Source organism: Panthera tigris, chromosome B2, assembly GCF_018350195.1.
Source record: "Panthera tigris isolate Pti1 chromosome B2, P.tigris_Pti1_mat1.1, whole genome shotgun sequence".
Classification (NCBI taxonomy): Eukaryota; Metazoa; Chordata; class Mammalia; order Carnivora; family Felidae; genus Panthera; species Panthera tigris.
Genome location: NC_056664.1, coordinates 121,738,740 through 121,762,721, shown reverse-complemented (window position 1 = coordinate 121,762,721; position 23,982 = coordinate 121,738,740). Strand labels below are relative to the sequence as shown.

The 23,982-nt window shown below is 35.3% G+C and overlaps 1 protein-coding gene across 2 annotated transcripts in view; it reads right to left on the bottom strand.

Annotated features, from left to right (window-relative positions):
- PDE7B (phosphodiesterase 7B) overlaps positions 1-23,384 on the bottom strand; it is a 311,875-nt gene extending 288,491 nt beyond the window's left edge. For both annotated transcript variants that reach the window (XM_015543911.2, XM_042987194.1), the window contains exon 1: positions 23,279-23,384. In XM_015543911.2, coding sequence (XP_015399397.1) covers positions 23,279-23,299 — 21 coding nt within the window. In that variant the 5' untranslated portion in view covers positions 23,300-23,384. The remainder of the gene's footprint in view (positions 1-23,278) is intronic.
- Between the last annotated feature and the right edge of the window lie 598 nt (positions 23,385-23,982).

Here is a 23,982-nt window from a genome sequence, read left to right as displayed (position 1 = left end):
CTATTCCTGATCCCCTCTGTGAAAGATACTCCACAGGCCATTTCCCCCAAGAAATCCTTTGTATTTCTAGCGCTGTGTCAGGTTGCGCTTTGCAGAGTTGAACAGAGAGAAAACCTTAAAAACAACCAGAAAAGACAGTGTGCTATAAAGCAACAATTAGACTCACAGAAAAAATTTTATCAGCAACAATAGAGACTGAAATGCAAGTAAATACTATCCTCAAAGTGTTGCGAGTAAATGAAAGAAACTTAGAGAATTCTAGATCCTGTTAAATCATCATTCAAGAGTGAGGGCTAAAAAGGATATTTTCCAATCTAAACATGGAAAGGATTCATTATTTACAGACCCTCAAGGAAAGAATGTGGACCTAAGAAGAAAGAATGAGATGGAGGAAATAATGTTAAGCAATGTTGGGAACCATAGGTAAATTTAAAGAAGTATTTACCATAAAAATTTTGGTTCAGGGTTTAAAAATAAAGTAGAGTTCAAATAGAGAGGATAACAACATGGTTCGGAGACAGGATCTGATCTAAGATGATTTAAGTAAGTTCCTTACATTATTCTGGGGTGTAATGGAGATACTGAATACATATACACTTATTTATATCTTAACACTAACATGAATGCTAAAAATTTAAAGCTGATCACTGAAACCATAAAAAGAAAGTGAAATGCCAAATCACCAAACCAATGGAGAGAAAATGAATTTAAAAACTCAAATCCATCCAATAGAAAGCAGAAAAAGAGTAAATAAGAAATAACAGGAAAAAAATCATGATGAATAGGAAACCAAAGTTGAAACTGACAGTTAGAAGAAAGTTTCGGACACAATTAAAAAAAATGAAATCCAGTTCTGTTATCTAAAAAGACACACCAAAAAAAAAAAAAAAAAAAAAGACACACCACGAATATGCACTTGCAGAAATGTTGCAAGTAGGAGGATGAAAAAAAAAGACATGTCAGGAAAATAACAACTAAGAACTGGAATAGCAGTTTCTATATTAAAAGATTATCGAAAGATTACTAATATTTTAATATTAGATGGAATAGACTACATAGCAGAAATAAAAGTAACAGTTACCAGGAAGTTGATCATTCTTAATTTGCATTCACTTACCAGACTGACCTCGAGGTGTAAAAAAGCAAAAACTGACAGTATTACAAGGAGAAATTCACAAATCCATAATCACAGCAGAAGATTTTGACATGCTTATTACACTCATTGACCCAGCAGTCAAAAAGCTAGTAAGAGGATAGATGACTTTGAGAACACAGCTAAGCTTGAGCTAATGACTATATATATAAACCTTGTTTCCAACAATTACAGAAAATACCTTCTTTTCTTTCTCATGTGGATTTTTTTTTTACAAAAATTAGTGACTTAAACTATAAAGCAAGTCTCAAAAATATTTAAGATCATTTTACGCAAGCAAGCAGCATTTCCTGAATACAATGCCTCAAATTTAGAAATCAGTAACAAAAGAGAGAGTAATCTTTCCACCCCCCCCCCACACTTAGAAATTTAAAATAACCACTTCTAACTAATTATTGAATAGAAAAAAAAATCACAGAATTTACAAAATATTTACAAATGAGCCACAATGAATATTACATATTTTAAAAATTATGATATTCAGCTAAAAATGTACTGAGAGGGAAATTTACAATGTGAAATGTATAAATTAGAAAGAAAGATTAAAACCCAGCAATGGAGTAAACCAAAAGTCAGTAGAAGAAAAAAACACATTGGATTAAGAGGAAAAATTAATGAGATAGATAAAAGAGGTAATAGAGAGGCTCCATACATCAGGCACACGTCCACCTCGGGGCATTTGCACTTGCTCTGCCCTCTGCCTGGGACAATTTTTCTCCAGGTATCTGCATGATTTACTCCCTCAGTTCCCCAGATCTTTTCCACAAAGTCACCTGCTCAGTGAAGCCTCCCAAGCACTCTTTTTAAAATTTCATGCCCCGCTCCCCAACATTCCTTAACCATCTTTCTTGCTTTTTTTTTTCATATAGCAATTATCACTATTATTTTTTTTAATTTTTTTAATCTTTATTTTTGAGAGAGAGTGACAGAGTGCAAATCGGGGAAGGAACAGATACCCTCCAGAGACACAGAATTCGAAGCAGTCTCCAGGTTCTGAGTTGTCAGCAAAGAGCCTGATGTGGGGCTTGAACCCATGAAACACTAGTTCATGACCTGAGCCTAAGTTGGAAGCCCAACCAACTGAGCCACCCAGGAACCCTGTCACTATTATCTTTTATACATGCATTTAACTCACTGTGTCCCCTCCCAGTATCTGTTTTGCTCCCTGCTGAATCTGCAGGCACTTGCTTGGAACAGTGTCTAATTTAGCAGTTTTCAATTATTATCTGTTGAATGAATGATTTTATAGCTATTGAGGTAGTGAGTACGCAGATGTCTGTCATAACATTTTCCATAGTTTTCTGTACATCCGAAATATTTGCAATTAAAAATGCAGGCTTTTTAAATTAAAAAAAATCTCTCTATGAATATAAGCCAAAGTATTAACAATGATTATCAATATTTATGTTTTCTTTTTTCAGTTACTTACAACACATTTCTATTGTATTTATAATCACAACAAAGATAAAAATAATGCCCATCACAATAAATCATATACACCTATTTCTTATATTCAGTAAATTCTATTACTGTTTTAAAGCATCTACTCTTTTCCAGAAGTAGCGAAATTCCCGGAACTATATCATTCTATATTAAAGATCTATATAAAAAAATCATTAAATAATCCTTCAAAAACAGTTTAGGAAAAAAAAAACCCTCCATAATAAATATACTTACAAGACAATGTATTCTTTCAGTGGAAAAATTATAAAGAATATTCTTGGACTCATATGTCTAGTTTAAAAACCTGGATGGGGTGCCTGGGTGGCTTAGGGTCCGACTTTGGCTCAGGTCATGAGCTCACAGTTTGTGAGTTCCAGCCCTGTGCTGACAGCTCAGAGCCTGGAGCCTGCTTAGGATTCTGTGTCTCCCTCTCTCTCTGCCCCTCCTCCGCTCACGCTTGGTTTCTTTCTCTCTCAAAAATAAGTAATCATTACAATATTTTTTTTAAAAACCTGGAGACAAAGGGACACTTGATAATGCATATAGGGAAGACATATTTGCTCCCATTCTTAGATATTTTCGTGTATAGTGTCATTTTGTGTCTGTGGATGGTTTAGGAATTCAGAAGTGTTTTCTGATGGGGGAGATTTACAAGCTTGTGGTAAAGAAGAGTGAAGGAAGTTAAGTAATAGTTGCCACTTACTGATATATCACTAGGTCAGATTTTCTTTCAGTTCTGGGCCTCCGTTTTCCATTAAATATAATAATCAGATACCTTCACTTTAGGGAGTGATTGTATACATGGATAGTTACCAAAGTGATTTTTTTCATACTTGTAAAATTAATTGATTAATATAAGAGTAATTATAGAATATTGATTGAAATAAATAAGACACATTAGACAATACACCAAGACACAAAAACTGTTCTGTTGCATAGAACCCTTTCTCTTTGTAGAATAAAATATAAACTGAGAAAATCCTCACCAAGTCCAGGATATTGGCAATCTGCTGGTGTTCAAAATGGTTTTCAAAACATAATGTAAGTAAAAGAGCTGGACATGAACAAGTGAGAAACATAGCACATTCACTCAATAGTGACACGCTATTGGGAAGTCATTGATAAAATTATGAAAACTTAAACAGGCATTCTTCCTGGCTTAGTACATGAAGCAGCACTAAATCAGTGAATAATGATTTGTATTGAAATTCTAGATCACCTTTTGGAGGTAAATTATAAGGATGTTACTGATTATATTTACATAAGATAAAATTTGGTAAAGCAACTGAACTCTTCTCTGCAAATGCTCAGGCTTTTAAGAAAGCTGGAATTAGATCATTTTTGACAACTCACTAAAGCATCTGTTAGGAAAAATTGGAGGAGCTCAAGACGTGGCCTAATCACAATGTTATTATGAATAGAAATTATTCTGAATTGTTTGAATCAGTTTTCTTTCAAATTTCAGTTTTGTTATTATTGCTCCACATGATTAAAATCCAGCCATCCATAGTCTCCTAAGAATCATTTTTAAAAACTAAAATTGAAGAGCAATAATGATGGGATGATGGGTGGCTCAGTCAGTCAGTTAAGCGTCCAACTCTTGGTTTTGGCTCAAGCCATGATCTCATGGTTTCATGGGTTCGAGCCACACATCAGGCTCTGTGCAGACAATGTGGAGCCTCCTTGGGATTCTCTCTCTCCCTCTCTCTACCCCTCCCCCACTTACACTGTCTATTTCAAAATAAGTGATTTTTTAAAAAATTATTTAAAAAGACCAATAATGATGAACAGCAGTTATTAGTTACCTGGATCTTTCCACCATCCATACTGCCACAGTGAATACATATTTTACAGCTATATCTCAACATATTTTATACACACACACACACACACACACACACACACACATATATATATATATCATCAATCTATTCTTACAAAAACACTGTGAGGGACAATTATAACCAATATAAAATGAACATAAACTGAGCTGCAGAACAGTTATTGACTTCTTTGGGTTCATAACAGAGGTGAACGTCAAAACCAAGACTAGATTTCAAGTTTCCCATCTTTCCCATGAATTCTTTTCCTCAATTCATATGCCTAAGTTTATACAATCGCTGGCTAGCTTATACGTTAATGACCTTGGCCACAGGAGTACCTTTCTCTGACCCCAGCTATCCCTACCCAAAAGGAAGCTCTTATCCTTGCTCTGCTAGCTTCAATAAGAGAATACAATGTGTTCCTGGTATCTTATGAGTATTTCCATAAACCCTGTGCCATGTGTTGTTTTAGGGTCTATGGATTATTTGCACTTGGATTTCATTTCTTTGTGGGTTACACAGGCTTTGGTGAGCTGACTGGAAATCAAAGTGTCATAAATAATACAGTGTCTATGGAATGATTCTTTTCCAGCTCTAAACTTTTGTATCAAAACAAAAATCTTTGTAAATTGTATCTTTATAAATTGGAGATGCCCACACTTTTGTGCGAAGAAAACTGAGCTCGTGTAAAGCAACTGAGCTCTCATTAGGGGCCACACTGAAGTATGACTGTGCTAAAAAAACCATCTACAAGTAAACATGGAACAACATATTTATACCACGGTTTCTTTGTGCTGTTCTCAAGTACGTATGGAAAATTCCTGTCGTCAGGGTCCAAGCCGGAAGCCTCAGCCCCTTGCCACCAGAAATGTATAAAGAGGCTTTCATGTCTATAGAGTCTTCTGAAGCATGAGCTCTGGCAAGGCTCCAATAATATAGGCAGCACCCTGTAAAAACCAGATGTGCATGTATTTGAATCATTTCCTGGCTCCTCCTCCTCTCCTGACCCCTGGATGCTGGTGGAAGGTTTAGTCCTCCACCCTCTTCCTATTTACTTTGTCTTTCTAGGTGATCTCATCTGGTACCAAGACTTTAAATAGCGTATGCATTGATAAATCTAACTTTGGTTCTGATCTTGTTCCTGAACACTGCATCTCATACTGAATGTGTCCTAAACGGAATTCCTAAAGTCCTTCTGCCTCCTGCTTGTCCAACCTCATCTTTCTTCCATCATCCCTATCTTATCAATGGTACCTGCAGAGATGTGAGCCAAACACCCAGCATTCATCAGTTGTTCTCAAATTTATTTTATTTAACTGACATGTACACAATATACAGTTCTATTGAACTCACTTCTAAGTGTACACACACACACACACACACACATAATTTGGATATTAATCCTATACCACAGGCACAATTAGCAACCTTCGTCAACTTGTCCGAGGCTATTTGTCCATGGTTACAAATCTCATGGGAGGCTGAGCCAGAATATGAGCCCAGGGAGTCCGGCTCCAGAACCTGGAATCATAAGCTCTGTGTCTTGCTCTCTCCTTCATATTCAATCCACCATCCAGTCCCATCTATTCTACTGTCAAATACTCAACATCTGAACACTCATCACAACACTCCACCGTCTCTGATGCAGTCCGAGCCACCCTCACCTCCCGACTGGCCTGCCGTAGCCAGCAGCTGCCCATGACAGCTGCTGTATCCTGGGCTGAACAATCCACGTTCCGCCCAGGATCATTAATCAGTTGGTGACTCTTCCCTGTCTGATTGGTTTCAGTGGTTTCCATTCACAGTGAGAGAGTAAGATTCAAACCATGCCCTGTGAAGGTGCACACGGCCTGGGCCTTGCCTACCTAGGCCCACTCATCTCCATCCTTCTCACCATTTCATTTGCTCCAGTAGCACTGGCCCTTTGTGTCTTGACACCAGTGAAACTTGCTCCCTTCTCAGGGCTTTGCTCTCCCTCTTTCCTCTGCCTGGATGGTTCTTCTTCCAGGTCTTTCCATGGCTGCATCTTTCTCATCATTTCAGTTGTAGAGAAAACCCCGCTGACCTCCCAACATGCATCCACAGCTCTGTGGACAGCAGCTAACGCACTACCTTACTTTATTTTCTTCATGGCATTTAGCCATCTCTGAATGATAAGTCTTATCAAGTCTTACCTACTTGTTTATGTGCTGCCTGCCACTCTTCCTCACTGGAACGCAAGCTCCATGGGGATGGGACTTTGTCTTTTCTACATTCATATCCCCAGTCCCTACATCACTTTGAGTCCCCAAGTACCTGATAGTTGGGTGAATGAATCCTGCGTCTGTTGTTTAAAAGCAGTGATCTTAGGGTCGCCTGGGTGGCTCAGTCGGTTAAGTGTCCATCCAACTTTGGCTCAGGTCTTGGTCTCACCGTCTGTGGGTTCAAGCCCCACATCAGGCTCTGTGCTGACAGTTCAGAGCCTGGAGCCTGCTTAGGATTCTTTGTCTCCCTCTCTCTCTGCCCCTCCCCTGCTCATGCTCTGTCTCTCTCTCAAAATAATAAATAAACATTAAAAAAAAACTAACAGCAGTGACGTTAGACAAAATTTTAATTAACGAGAGTTTGTGTTTGCTCCTCAAAAGGGGACAATTACACCTATCTATTGGAGATTTTCTGAAGATATCTGAGAGCTCTAATCAGAAATCAGAATTTTTCTCAATAGTGCTTATGAATTTGAGATACTAAAAATTTGTACTGATTAATAGTTTGTCACATGTACAAATATTTAGAAGCTTTCACATCAATGAGAAGAGGTCTCTATGTGTTCCTGTTCTATGACAAGAGCCCAGGACAACGAATCCTCAGCTATGTGGAACTTGAAACTCGTTTTAGCCATATGGAAAAAATTCTCCCAGCCTGAAACTCTAATTCAAGAAAAATAAAAAAGCTATGATATCAAACCTTTTTGGAGATAGATGACATAATTTTAGGCCCATTTCACAGTTACAAAATAATTGAACCCATCTTGCTTAATCAAGAGTGCATGAATAATCTAAATGTGGGTCAAAATTACCAGGTTTGTCGAGTTTTGTAAAATTTAAATTAGCACTTAAATACATAATTTTAATATTAAATACATAATTAAGTATTTAATTATGGATTCCTTTTTGTATTTCTTGAAGGAAGAAACATTGAATATTTGTTGTATTAAGTATGGAACAAACAACTCATGTACCTTTTCAAAAGAATTTGAGGCAGTGGCAATTAAAAACTGCATAACTGCTATTTCGTTGCTCAAGAGTTTATAAAAACTCTTTGCTATTACAATGTGCTAAAGCTAAAAATGTCTTTTTAGTTTAAAAACTCATGGAGAAACACATAAAACTTAGTTCTTTTGCTTAAATATTAAGTCAATTTCCTTTATTTTTTTATTACTTGTGAGGTATGATATTATCCATTGAAAATAGTAACGTTCCATAAAACTTAACTTTTATTAGTGTTTTTAGTTTAATATGTTTTAATATATACTTAGCAATATATTTGGAAATTACTGAGCATTGATTCTTTTTAGATTCCAATTTTTTCATTTCTATTTTGACAAGAAAATATACAATGTATGGAAACTAGAAATATATGTTTGTTTAAAAATAATATCAGGGTCCCTGGGTGGCTTAGTCTGTTGAGCATTCAACTCTTGATTTTGGCTCAGGTCATGATGTCACAGTCCATGGGTTCGAGTCCACAATGGGCTCTGCACTGACAGCATGGAGCCTGCTTGGGATTCTCTCTCTCCCTCTCTCTCTCTGCCCCTCCCCCACTTAAGTGCTTTTTTTCTTAACTTTTTAATATTTCTCTTGTAAAAATACCTATTTTCATGCTGTTTGAAAATGCTCATAAATAATCAGTGATTAGACTCTAGGGTAAGTATTTAGTATAGTTTGCATTTATTAGCTTTGACTTCAAGCTCACCAGTGCTCCAAAGATACCCCAGCCTTGGAAAACCTGCATAGAGTAGTACTAGGACCCAGGCACCCAAGAAAAGCCAATAAACTGCCAGAAGCAATAGATAAACACAGAACACCAAAAATCTGGTTTTACATAACTAAACCAGAACTTAATTATAGTGTAGCTAAACTTATTCCCAGGAATGTTTTGTTTGCAACTATTTTAAATATTAATTTGCTTATTCCACAGGACAAGCTAGTGTGCTGAAAATAAACATTTTTTAGTGTTTATAGCACATATGGAGTACCATTTTCATTCAGTGACATTAGATTTGCTTGTATGAAACTACACACTGTAAAACAATTTGGAAAATGAAGGAAGTTGCTAATAGCTTGTTGTAGCTAATTTATATCAGCTACTATATAAAACATTAGCTTCCAGGCAAAAAACCATAAATCAAGAATTAAATAACACCTTTCTGTAAATATCTGTAATTGGAAATGTGAGGTGCAAATGAAAATCTATTACAAATAGTTCTTTGACCCAAGATCTCATTAGAATATTAACAATCTCCAAAATAATCGTGTTTGTTAAAGTGCTACTAGCAAATAATAATTATATAATAAGGTGATTACACTGTTGAAATTATTATTTCTGAGTTTTTAACTTTTGCATAATGGTTATAATGGCCAATGGCCAGTGCAATATGGAAAGTGAACACATACTAATTTTTATCTACTTAGTTTATGACTTTGATAATACAACTTGTCATTTTTAAATTTATTTCAAATATAAGAGAAAAGACAATAAAATGAAAAAAATTGAGAATTTACTTCTGGTGCATATAATGCCATATAAATTATCCTTAATACTTTCTTCCCTTTCTCTCTTTTCATAGCCAGTAGACAACAATGAAAGGTAAATAAACAAACAAAAAAAGATAGTTCCACAGTACTTATTTTATGCCATCCACTGTTTTGAACACATCATATATATTCATTTGAGATTAAAACAATCAAGTTTATTGCTGACACTGGTAACATGACAGAAACAAATGTAAATCTTATCTGGAGAAAGAATATCACACTAGACCATAAGTTATCCCCATATATTTTATATACAATGTCCAGTACTCCACCAAAAATAAACAGGTATATGAAAGGTAAGACAATTTGATACAACCAAGAGCACTAGCAGATATTAAGTATAGTCACCCAAAAGATATAAATCAAGAGTTACAAAGACTTCAAAATACTATGTATAATATATATTCAAGGATATGAAAAACAAGATTGAGAATTTTGAAAGAGATGTAGAAACTACAGAAAAATGCTAGAAATTCTAGAACTGAAAAATATCATAACAGAAGCTGTCAACTCATTTAATGGATTCAGTGAGTGATCAAATACAGCTAAAGAAAGAATTAGGAAAATAAAATACTGGTCAAAAGAAAATGTCCACAATGAAGATCAAAGAAACCAAAGGTAAACAATGGAGGTAGAAATGTTCAAAGATTAGGCGTATATGCAATAGGAGTCCCATTAAAAATAGTGAGAAAGAGTGGGGCAAAATAACTATTAAAAGAAAATATTAACGGTAACTTTCCAAAATTGTTGAAAGATATCAAGATGCACATTTAAGAAATCATACAAATCTTCATAAGAATAAATGCAAAGATAACCACAACTAAGCAATAATGGGAAAACTACTGGAGATTGAAGGTATAAAGAATTACAAATAGTCAAAAATTTTTTTGTAAAAAGGAGAAATTGCTTTTAAATACTGTTTTCTGACATCAACAGAAACGGTAAAAATTATAAGACAATATAATAATGTCTTGAGGTGGAGAAAGAAAATTACCAATATAGAATTTTGTTCCTAGGAACCATGCACATTTAAAAAGGGCAAAATAAAGTCATTTCAGACAAAAAAAAAAAAAAAAAACACCTGAACCAAATCACCACTGGACTAAAAGAAATCCTATATGTAATGTCAGAGACATGGGAAGTAATGAAGAGTATATATGATTGTATAAAAACATAGTTACATTCATTATTGTTGGACTTAAATTATATAAAACTGAATACCTGAAAACAGCATATAATTCAGGAGAGGTGCAAAAGTAGTTAAAACATTCCTTCTAAGGTTCTCAAACAGTACTAATAATTAGCATTATACTTTGATTAGGTCAAAGATGCATCCTGTAAACTCAATAGTAACCAGTAAAACATTGTGAAAAAGTGTAAAAATAACAAGCTAATGGGAAAGGAGCAATGTGATGACAAATATACTCAACGCAAATGATGGCTAGCAAAGAGAAAGAAAGAAATATAAAACAGGAAATAAAAATGGAGTGTACATAGTAAGTCAGCACTTAAACTCAAATATATCACTCTTACATTAGATATAAAAGGACTAAATACTCCTCTGAAAAGACAAATATAATCAGACTGAATAATAAAACAATATTTCCCTCTACTGTAAAGAGATAAATCTAAATCATAAACACAGAAAATTAAAAACCGAATGAATGGAAAATAAGCCTGTACATAAAAAGGATTAATAGAGAAAAAAAAAGGGATGTTTTATTATGAGAAAACTTTCATTTCACCAGGAAGATGTAACAGTTCTAAATTTGTCTAGCTTAAGGATTTCTCACCCTGTTTTTCCATTATCATGGATATGGTATCATTAGATATCCTTAAGGAGCCTTTTTAGTTTTTCTTTCCCCTAATTACCTCCCCTCCTGAAATTTTAATACCATTTACACTGTATATCTGTGTACTAAGTCTTTTTGGAGGGCTATAAACCTTGTGATAAGAACTAATTATCACCCCCACTGTGAAGGTATGATCTAACAGCACACCATTAAAATATTAGTGTATTAGTTTAACTTATATAAAAATGATGATATTCCACTATTTTGACCCATAAAAATGGCTATTTCACATTGTTAACACAATGTATAAAGTAAAAGATGGCAGGATGAAAAGGAAAAATAGACAAATCCACAATTACCTTGGAGTCATGAACTTATCTTTTTCAGTAATTAGAAGCAGAAAAAAGTCAGTAAAAGTATAGATCTGAATAACATGATTACCCAATTTTCTAACTGGCACTGTATCTACCAACCACAGAATGTACATTCATTGCAAGTGCATGTGAAATATATATAAAAGTTTACCATACAGTGGGTCACACATACAAGCTGCAACAAATTTCGAAGACTTAAATAATATGCAGTATGATTTACGATCACAGTAGAATTATACTAAGAAACAATCACAAAAAGATAACTAAAAAGTCCCAATATGTTTTAAAATTAATAAAGGCATTTAAAAATAATTTATAGGTCCCAAAAGAAATTACAATTGAAATTATTTTGAGCTAACTGATAATAGAAACACTAAATATTGGGATGCAGCCCCAACTATTAGAGGAAAAATGTATTGCTTTAAATGTATATATTCAAAAAGAAGAAAGACTGAAAAGTAATGAGCCAAAAAAAAAAAAAAATTGAAAAAATAGAAAAAAAACCTCAGCAAATAAACCTAAAGAAAGGAGACGGAAGGGAATAATAAAGAACTGAAATTAAAAATAGACATCAAATATACATAAAGATTTAAAAAAGCAGAATTTATTGGGGCGCCTGGGTGGCTCAGTTGGTTAAGCATCTGACTTCAGCTCAGGTCATGATCTCGCAGTTTGTGAGTTCCAGACCTGCATCGGGCTCTGTGGTGACAGCTCAGACCCCGGAGCCTGCTTTGGATTCTGTGCCTCCTCCTCTCTCTGCCCCTCCCATGCTCATGCTCTGTCTCTCTCTGTCTCTCAATAATAAATAAATGTTTAATAAATAAATAAATAATTAATTAAAAAGCAAAATTTATTTACTTAAACTAGCTAATGAAATTGATCTTGACAAAACCATAGGGAAAAGAAAACCAGAAATGGCACAATAAACTAGTAGCAAGAATAAAAATACTAATATTAAAACAGGGTATTACAAACAACTTCATGATAGTCACTGAATGTAGATAATATAGATAAGACCTAGAACTACACAGCTTACTAAAACTGAAAATAGAAGTAGAAAATCTGGATAGCCCACAAAAATTAGTGGAATTAAAACTATAACTATAAACTTGCCCACAAAATGTTCCAGGACCAGATGGAATTATTTATAATTTTTAACAAATATTTAAGGAAAACATAACATGAATTTACATAAATTCTCCCAAAACACTTGCAAAAGAATAATTTTTCTAATTCTATGAGGTCAGTGGAGACTTGATAAGATTGTTGCCAAAACAATCTTTAGGCTACTCTTTTTCATCAACATCGTTTCAAAATCCTGAAAATTATTAGCAATCCAGAAACAAGGTAACAAGGGATTTTATAAAAGAGTACAGCATACAATAACCAAATTGCAATTGTTCTAGGGCTTCAAGTTCGATTTGACATTGTAAAATCAATCACCACCACAATAGAATAATAGAGAAAAGTTACATGATAGATATCAGAAACACATTTGGTAAGTCAAATATTTGTAACGACTAGCAAATTAGGATAGACAGAAACTTCCAGACATAGAGTATCATACCGAATGTAAAAAAATATTGAAAACTCTCCTTCTTAGACTGGAAACAATACATTTACTCATGGTTATCATCTTCAACAATTTACTGAAACTCCTAACTAGTACAGTAAGACAAAGTTCAGTATTGAAAAAGAAGATATATAACTGTGAATATTTTGGGATAGTAAGATTGCCTACATAGAAAATGAAAGGAATCTATAGAATAAAGTATTAGAATTCATAAATGAGTTTAGCAAGGTTGTTGATAAATTGATACAGAAAAAATTATTTTTCTATGTATTAGTAACAAAAATTTAAAATTGAAATTGAAGAGATAACATTTAGAATAATATCAAAATACTAAGTACTTAATACTACATCTAGCAAGGAATGTGTAAAATGGCCACAAAACAAGCTAGAAGATATTGTTGAAAGAATTTAATAGAGACCTAAATAAATGGAGGGATAAACTCTGTTATAAATTGGAAGAGTCAGGAAAAATGTTAGTCTTCCCCAACTGATCAATATCCTAACAATGATTTGGCTTTTAGGGAGGAATTTTAAGTTAACTCTACAATTTATATGGAATTGCAGGGAGCCTAGAATGACCAAAATAATCTTGAAGAAGAAAACAGGAAATTTTACCAATGGAGAAAGTATCTGTTGTTTTCTTTAGGTTTATTTATTTAATTGGAAAGGGAGAGAGAGAGAGAGAGAGAGAGAGAGAGAGAGAGAGAATGCACTCATGTATGCAAGTGTGGGAGGGGCAGAGAGAGGGAGAGAGAGAGAGAATGCCAAACAGGTTCAGCGCTAACAGCTAGAGGAGGGGCTCCATTCCAAGAACCATGAGATCATGACCTGAGCCGAAATCAGGAGGCTGACACCCAACCAACCAAGCCACCCAAGTGTCCCTGAAAGAAAATATTTGCATAACATATAGCAATCAAAGGTATCAAAATATATGAAGAATCCCCATAAATTAATATATAAATAACTTGTTTAAAAATTTGACAAAGAGGATGTTTACATGGCCAATATACATGTGAAAAAGTGCTCAAATTAATTAACCATCAGGAAAATACAAATTAAAACTATGATATGCTATCATTACGCACCTACTAAATGCTAATAAGTAAGGTTAGTGAGGAAGTGATCTATCATGCATGGTTGGTGGGAATGTAAATTATTTTAGCCACTTGGAGCAATTTTGAATTTTTCTGTTAAGGTTGAACATTAACATTCTCTGTTGGCCAGAAACTTACTCCTAAGTATACGTTCAGCAGAAATACATGTACCTGTGCCCCAAAGACAGGTCCAAGAATACCCAGGCCCGTATTTTTCTTTATAATACTAAAAATTAGACACAACTCAAATGTTTTTCCACAGTAGAATGGGCATATTCAGATAATGAAACACTATGGAATAATGAAAATAAAATACAGCTACATGCAACAACTGAATGGGTCTCACAGTGCAACGGTGAATGAAAGAATGGAGGAGGGGTGATGAGATTTCTGATGTGGCAATAAGGTAAGAATGTTCTATATCTCGGCTTGGGTAATGGTTACACAGAGCTTCACCTCTAAAAAGTGAATCATTATGTACATTTATATGATGTGAATTTTTCTGTCTGTGCACTATTACTTAATACAGAAAGTTAAAAAAAATAAAAAACTGTATTTCTCTTAAATGTTAAAGCACCCAACAGCACTATACACAAAATTGTTACAATTTCATGAAATAACTTTTAAAGTTTGTAAGAAAATAGTACCAACTGATAGACGCACGATGCTTACTCTCTTTCACACGCCGTTCAAAGCATTTACAAGTAAAACTCATTTGATCTTCTCAACTCTCTCATGAGGCTACAACTATAAACTCTTTCTTTTATAAGTAAGGCGAATGAGGCCCAAAGATATTAAATAACTTGCTCAGGATCTTATTGCTAATAAATGAATGGTGCTAGATTCTGCACTGTTCCCCATTACACTATACTGCCTCTCACAGCCAAACTTCTGAAGTTTAAAGTGTCAGATTCATCCTTTGTGAATGCATTTAAAATGAAATAGTGCTGTTCCTTTATGTACTGGAACCTCCTATAAATAATATATCGAGTAGATTGCTTTAACATTTGAAACAGAGATTTTTATGTTTTGCATAAATATTTTTCCAGTTCATGCTTAGAATGATTACAAATGGATTTGAAACATAAAGCATTTAAAATATATATAAAAAATTGTCATTAAAAAGCTGGGGCTGCATACCAACTCTTTTAGCTGTAACTTCTCCTAACCTCTATTTCCTTTTCATTAAAATGGGCATAATTAATCCTTTCCTCACAGGAGTGTTTCAAGAATGGAGGACTTGACATTTGTGCTATGAACTGAGCCACTAATGACATAGGAAAGCCATCCATCTGCACAGTAAGTAAATCTGAGAAATTTTAGAAACTACAGGTACCTCACTTTATAGTTCAGAGACTCAAAAAGTCAAAAATGATCAATAACTTGCTGAAAGTATTACGCTCAGTAAGACCAGCATCTGGAATTGAACTCAGGCTTTAGGTTACAAGTTTAGTACCCCTGAGAGTTTGAATTTCTTTTTTATCTTCCTCTCTCTTCTCTTCTACCACATAAAATACACAAACTGAATTTTAAACAATTATAATTATTACCACTTAATTTAATAAATGCATTTATTTCTTTTTAAAAGATTTACAGTCATCTTAAATAGGGAGTGTTCTCCAACTCAGTCTTTTTGAACTGAATAACTGCGTAAAAAGCTTTTATATACATTTGTCTTTAAGTTCGAGAAAGTCCTTGCCTTCAATCTCTCCCTCTCATAAGCATGCATAGGCACTTGGAGACAACATACTAATACAAAAGAGGACAATATTTCTCAATTACTTTATTTCTAAGCCATTGAATTAAGTGATCAATATATTTTTAACAATTAAAAGAGATTTATGGAGAAAAGTTTTTTTTTTCAATATATGAAGTTTATTGTCAAATTGGTTTCCATACAACACCCAGTGCTCATCCCAAAAGGTGCCTTTATGGAGAGAAGTTTAGAATGTTGGTTCTGGTCATTGAAAAACTGCTACGACACAAATTCTTATCTGTGGTATGTTTATCTCTTTCATTTTATTTTTACTTAAAGATTACTCCTTACTCCAAACATAGTAAAAAGGTCTAGAAAAATATAAAATAAAAAGTATTGAATAACTAAAACGACTAATACCTTTCTCCATCGAATTAAAAACAAAATTGAAATTGTCTTCATTTAGTTGAAAAAGCAAGAACACTAGTCTTAAAGACATAGAAATATACTCTTGTTTCTATGACATGAAAAACAACTTTTTTCTTAAATTTAATGAGCTTTTCTAAATCAAGGCATTCTTTAGACCCTTGTATTACCGCAGCATCTCCTTTTATGAGGCTGCTTCTACACTTTTGTGAATGACTGAGCTCTTTCATCTGACTGGACACAGCTGGCAAGTGGCATAATGAGAAAGGGAAATGAAAGTCTTTTTTTTTTCTCCTGTAAAACCAAAACATGTATAAATCATATTCAAACTGAAGCATTAGTTGCCTGTATTATAAACTACACGTCTAAATACAAATAGTGTTTTCTACTGTTTTTTGAATACATGATATCATATATTTTAATTTAAAGAGTCTATCGATGATGAACAGTTTCCCTAAACACTATTTGGATGAATATAAATTTTGCATATTTAATTAATTCAAAAAATTAAACCAAAGTGACCAATTCTAAAACAGAAAATTTAGGTAAAATGTACAAACCAATAAAATATGTACTGTAAAATATGTACATTCCGTTTATGGAGAAAAGTCTCAAATAGTTGGGCACACAACAGGCCATAAATTTTTCTTAGGCGTATGTGAAAGCTGGAGGGTAATTTGGCCTTCACTAAGCCCGTTGTTTTGTCCATGATGAAACTGGTCCTCAGAGTGACGATTGGCCCAAAGTTACTCAAACAGCAGTGAAGGTTTATCTATCTCCTCACTTTAGGACTGTTACTTCCTGGTCATACTGTGCTCCCTCACCATATCAAAGGCACTTGGGAAAATTCAACAGGATTGAAGGAAGAAGCTAATGAAGCAATTTAAAAACAAAATAGAACTCTTATTTTACTTTCTATTTGTTCTCAACTTTAAGTATCACAGAATAATACATAAATCTCTGTAATTTCCCCCATGGTAGACATAATAGGTTTATGGGGAGAAAAGTTGGAACAATTCTAAAGTATATACCTGAAAAGTAAGTCTTGCTCCCATTCCATCTCCAAATTCTCCCAGGGACATCCATTGTTATGATTTTTATTTGAATTTTCAGAAATATTCTATCAGTGTGTATGAATGTGTATATATAGCTGTGGAAGTGTTAATGTAACTTTTTTCTTCACTTACTACATACAAAAACCATTCCAGACTTGTGTATGTAGATCTAGCACATTCTTCTAAATAACTGTGTGGCTTTCTGTTGCATAGGTTTGAAGTAACACATTCAACAACTCACCTATAATTGGGTTCAGGAAGTTTCTGGGTTTTTTTAATATTACAAACAGTATAAAAGTAAATATAATTTGATATATTCTTAGACTAAAATTTACTAGGGTCAAAGAATATGTAAATCATTGGCCATTTGATATCTTTAGATACCAGATTTTGACCAAATCAGGTATATGTTAACCTCCTATGTCTATACCTGGAAACGGCCCTCATCCAGACTGGCCCAGGACCTGACCTCCTATCCCAGGAGAAGAAAGGAATATTCTTAGAACTCAAAACTCTTAAATATCCTTCAGTGTATTTAAGTCATGTATTAACTCCTTTTTTGAACAGAATCTTTCTTTTGTATGTCTGAAGCTGTGGGCAAGTAATGATAATTTTCATCATGTGGAAAGGATATTTTATGTATTTCTTATAGATACGTTCATTATGACAATGTAAAACACAAAAGGTATTAATAAGAAAATAATCTGAACAGGAGTTTTAATCAAAAACCTTATGTGTATTTACCAACCACTAGAAAGGAAAAACTAAAACAAATCTCCAAATTTTACAAAGGAAACTCCATCAACATCTCATTACCAATCTTACTTTTTTCCACATTCTCTTTACAAATGTAAGAAAGGGAGGAAAGGAGACAGGGAGGAAGGTTAAATGTATGACATAAACTATCTTTGCTGGCATATTGGCTAAGGCTATTATTTTCTTATTTCTATACTATATGCAAATAAAGCAGCCATGAAAGGATTTGGGTTTTCAAAATATTGGGATAGTTATACATTAGTATATTAAAAATTATATATTGTTTAACAGTTTCCTGTGTATTTAGTGTCAAGTTAGTTTTAGGTTTACCTGAAACTACAAACCCTGCTCCCTGCTCCACATGCTTGAGCTGTTAACTAAACTGTCATCCAGAGGCGATGCCAGCAGAAATGTTCTGACCCACGCAAGATCTCACCAGTGTCTGGATTCGGGTAACTGAATTGCACCAAATCCTACCACTAAGATGAGGCAGCGACTCCTTCTCATCAGGGCAAGGCCTCAGAGCAGGTACTCAATGGACAGCCAGTTCACCAAAAAAAAAGTTCCTTCTGAGAATTCCTCCAATTTAATTATCAACAGGTTGTCAGTTACTCTAAAGAAACCGGAATCGGAGGTAAGGAGATACTAAATGAAATAATACAGAAAATCTAGGATAGTGATGGGCACTTTGGAAAAAGACACTTGTCATCTAACATGTAAATCCGCAGCTACAAACAGTAGCTGTCCCTTTACTGTCTGAAGGAGTGCCAGGGCCGTGGAGTAGCACATCAGCCTCACACAAGAGAAATGGAGCAGGGATACGTGACCTTTCCTGGGAAGCAATAGTCTTCCTGAGGAGAAATTCTCCAAAACCCAAGGTCTTGTTTTGCTTTTGTTTGCCTTTGGCAATGTAGTGTTTTGGAGGTGAAATTATGTGAATTTGGATAACTGAGCGAAAGCCAAGAATAAAGGGAAGTGGTAGAAAGGATGGAAGAGGTGGAAGAATAAAAAACAAACTAACGGTATTAAGTCAATATTAATCTTGTCAGGGTAAATCACAGATTTGGGAAGGAAGAAGCCATCCTTGAAATAGTCCAATAGCCTCACTTAAAGACGAGCAAACAGAGGACTCTAAAATGTAAGAAATTTGCCCTGAGTCACATGGGTCATCTCTGGAAGTTCTGAGCCACTATGTGAAGTTTCCTAGCACTGAGGGCACTTCCCAGAACACAAGCCCATGCAGCTTGTGACCATTCCTTCCTTGTGCTAAGTGACTGCTGGCATCTGGGACTTCTGTTAAAGTTCTCAAAGGGCTCCTGCTTTCTATAACTCCTAGGGATTCCAAGTTCAAGCAATGATAGAGAAGACACTATCATTTCCATTGATTTAATTCACTGATATAATTCACCATCTGAGGCTTGTACAGTAACGTAATTCAACAAATGGGATAAAAAAAAATAAATATTAAGGTTGATTTATTTATTTTGAGAGAGGGAGAGTGCTCCGGTGTGCGTGCACATGTGAGCATATGAGTGGGGGAGGGGCAGAGAGAAAGAGTGCATCAGTGGGGAAGAGGTGGGGGGAGAGAATCCCAAGTGGGCTCCACACTGTCAGCAGAGCCAATGTGGGACTCAAACTCAAGAATGGAACCAGGAGATCATGACCTGAGCTGAAGTTAAGAGTTGGGTGCTTAACTGATGGAGCCATCTAGGCTCCCCAACATTATATTTTTTAAGAACACCATTACATATATTATTTCAGAAGAATGACAATGCCTTCAATTGATCATATTAAAGATCACAATAATAGAAATAAATACATAGACAGAAAATTTAGTTTTTTCTTAAATTCCAATTTGGATAAAGTCACCTCTTCTGTTTCATTTTTTTTCATCATCACCTCCCTCGCAAACTCTCCTTTGTTCTCCCACTTATTTCTTTGCACAGACTGTGCTATTTGTTTATATGTGCAACCAGAATATAAACTTCCCAAAAGTGGGACTCATCACTTATCTATTTTTTACTTACTTCACATGTTGAGAGCACACTTTGATGTCTTTTGAATAAAGGTTTGACATTTTCACATTTATTTATGAATGGAATTATAGAAAAAACTCCGAATTGAGATTAAGAATGCTATAAACGTTTCATCTAAAAACTACTGTTAGAAATATAATATAATCCGTTTCCTTTACAGATAATGAAGCAATGGCTCAGAGTTACCCAGCTAGTTAGAGCCTGAATGAGGGCGCCCACCCTGGTCACTTGTCTCTGTCTGCTCCTCTTTTTAGGGTTCTCCGTGAAGTCACTTTCTAAGTACAAATTAAATCATCTAGATACTTAAATGATTCTTGGGAAAGTATAAATTCCTTGGTTATATGCTAGAACTTTGACACACTTCTCTCTCTGTGTTCAAATCTCTAATAACGCAGGAATACAGCAGATATTGTCATTTGGGGTTTCTACATCCCTTTTTCCCTTCCCTCTCCCAAATTTCCATATCAAGCACTTTAAAAATTGCTAATATACCAAGTATGCATCATCTCAAGCATCAAAGTTAGCATGTTGACAAAGTCACCTAGGATACTTGTAGAAGCCAACAGTACTGATCGCACAACTGCTTCCATGTGAAGGATGGAAGTGTTCCCCAAGGCATATCATTAGGAGAAATGGGAATGCCACCACGAGAAGGCACTGAGGGAGAGGGTCTCACTGCATGTCCAAATGCAATCCCTTCTTCCTCAGCCAGATGTACCTCCTAGAGGAGTTCTATAGGCTTGTCTATAGGCTACTTTGGGATACATGTGCTGAATCCATAGGGTGGTGAGATTTGGGGGATAAGACATTCTGTACATTGAGGGCCCTCAGTAAGTTACCTACTTTCCCCATTAGCTGACCCCCCAAAAGTCAGTGTGAGTTGAACCACTTAGAATACCTGTTAGCTTTTACCTTTAGGAGTTCTGAAGTCAATCCTAATTCTTAATTTTGATAATGATGCCCTTTTCATCTTGCTTGAGATTGGCTTACTGCTTAAAAAATTCCTTCTAATACTATGTTGTGTGAGTTGATGAGTAGCTTCCCCTGTCATCTGAACCTAGCTAGGAACAAATTAGACTTTGGAAGATTAATTGTGAGGCAGAGGCATATTCAAGGTGGTACATTCCCACTTTGAGGAAATTTGGTGATTTTACTTTTGAATCTGTTTGGAGTAGGAGGTCTTTTGGCTGAAAACAACACAAGCCAACGTTTGGAATGTCCTCATCTGTACCATTGATGTGTTGATTTCTAGATTATATTTTAGGCCAGACTAACATCAAAAATATTTTTCAAAAACAGTCAAAAATGCCATCTCTTAAAATCACTTAAATAATTTATAATATATGAAGGGTAGTAAGTGCTCAGCAAACATTTTAACAAGGTATTTATTGAGAACTGACAATAAGTAGTTTTGTGCTGGACACTGTGGAAAGCACTAAAAGATGTACAATTATTTTCCCTAAGTTGGTGTCTGTTCCTAACACATCTTGGATTTTTCCACCCTTCCCCAAAGTAACTTGATTCAAAAAAGCGTTTCTCCCAGCCACTTTGCTGACACGTAGTCACCACGATTTTCTCTCACGTTGTTCAACTGGGTGAGTAGAGTCTGACATCGGACCGCTTAGTGTCAGGTAAAAATCCCCATGAAGAGGAGGCAGTCTTTGCAGTTGCAACTAGTTAACTTTGGGCTTCTACTGGAGACAAGAAGTGACTTCATTTTGTTGGAGAAAATGTCAATCAAGACGCAACTACTGACACCCATCTTTGTTTCACCAGCCAGGAATAAAAGATAAAGCAGAGGAAATGGAGGAGCTGCAGTTAGGCATTTGCAACACACAAAGTCCTTGTTTTCCCACTAGGCGCTGCAGAAAAGCAATTGTCCATTCACAGCACATCCTCTGCATTTCAGAGCTAATATTTTTGCAGTTCTTAACTTATAGTCTTATGCAGTTAATTTTGTTAACCCTTTGAAATGCACAATGTATTTGATGCCTTGCCTAATATTACTGCTAACATGACCCAGTTTTTTAAAATTTCTGTTTCTCGAGGTTGGGAATAGAAACCTTGAAAAAAAAAATCAAGTAAGAAACACTGGAACCAGGGTAATGGTTTCAAATAATCCTGTCTTACTTGCTATTGCGTAACTTTGAGAAGGGTAATAAGGAAATCCATGCGAACCATATGCTACTTGAAATGTTTTTACAAAAATTGACTCTTTGGGCAGAAATGATCTTTAGCAGGGGTCCCCCTCAGCGCATAATAATAACGTGTCATTGAAAACAACATTAGCTCTGTGTTATTTGCCCTGCTTCTGCAGCATTTAGTGTGTTTACTGTATACGCCTGCCTTCTGGTGCAAAGAGATTTACTCAAACAGGCACTCTGGCTAGAGCACATGAGGAACAGAATCTATGGATGATTAATTAGATCCCAGGCTCAATCACTTAAGTCTCTAGTTAAATATCTCACTCTGCTTTCAACTACTGTAGGAAAGATAATTAGCAAATTTGCAGTGTGAATAAAGAACTTTTTCGTTTCCTTTATACATAATAAGATCTAAATCACTGGTCATCTAACTCAGTGCCTCCGTTTCCCCTGCCGACTTCCAAGTCCAGAATATTAAAAAAAAAAAAAATGCAACAAGGTGATAAAGTGCGTTTTCATCAAGAATTCATCTTTCTGACATACCTTCTATAGGGTTTTCTACCTTCAACTTTATTACCAGCTTATTCCTCTCTCCTACTAATTTCTTCATTTTGAAGTCTGCGACCAAACAACATGACAAACTTAAGAAAAAAAAAAAAACTGATATTTTCCCCCTGTCCTGCAACCCTCACCAAGCTCTGTACCAATATTTTCCTATTCTGTCTTCACTAAAAGGAAAAATGATCCAACTCTAAGATTTACATTGAGGAAGAAATATTGCATTCATTAAAAAAGAAAAAAAAAGAGAGAGAAGCCCTCCTCAGTGGGGGCTCCAAGCACAGCGAAAATCCTGGAGTCCCACATTAGGGCTGGTTGGAATGAAACAGTTAATTCAAGGTAAGTGATAATGTTTAGTCAGTTCGCCTAGAAAAAGGAAGGAAATTCAAAAGCTGGTTGCTGTAGTAACGATTACAGACCAAAAAAAAAAAAAAAGTATATATATGTATATATATATATAAATATATGTACAGGTTCATTTTAAATAAAACTCCTGCCATCTCTCTGTGATTCTGTTCTCTCAAGAAAAATGAGCTTGCCGCTCAAATTGGTCGTACCTACCTCAACCATTAAACAAGACATTTAACCATAGTGGCAGTTCTGTGACCTTTGAATGCCGTGAAATCTCTGAGCGGTGCTGCTTGTTCATGAAGACTTGTGCTGCAGAGTCCAGCAACTTCATCCAGGATTAGGAATATAATTAAGTAAAAAAAAAAAAAAAAATTAAAAAAAAAAAAAGGAAAGAAAAGAAAGAAACACAACAGCACACAGAGAGATCGAGAGAGAAAGAAGGTGGAAAGAGAGATCCTCTCTGGGTGAGCACACCACTTTTCTCCCAGGCGAGCGCTGGGACAGAGCCGAGTTGCTGCAGTGCCCAGACCCACCGACTGGCTGGGGGAGCGGGGCAGGCAGCCGGCCGGCGAGGCTGGGAGGTGCCGTCAGTTGCCACAGGCAAGGAAAAGCAGAGACCAATCGGCTTCAGCTCTGGCAGCTTACTGGAGTGGAGCCTTTTCTGTTTATGTTTCCTCATTTCGAGAGTGACGTCAAAGGGTTTAGTTTTTCCTCTGCATGTGCTATTAATTTTAACGTACGGTACTATGGGAGGAATGCGTGTGTGCCTGTGGTTAGCCCGGGCACCCCACTCTCAGGAGGACCCAAGGAACATTTTCTATATTCAGGAATAAATTTTTAAAATTTAAAATACCTTGGGGTTGAGTGTATCAAAAGACAAAAACAAAACCAAAAAGCAGACCAAAAGCCTCGGG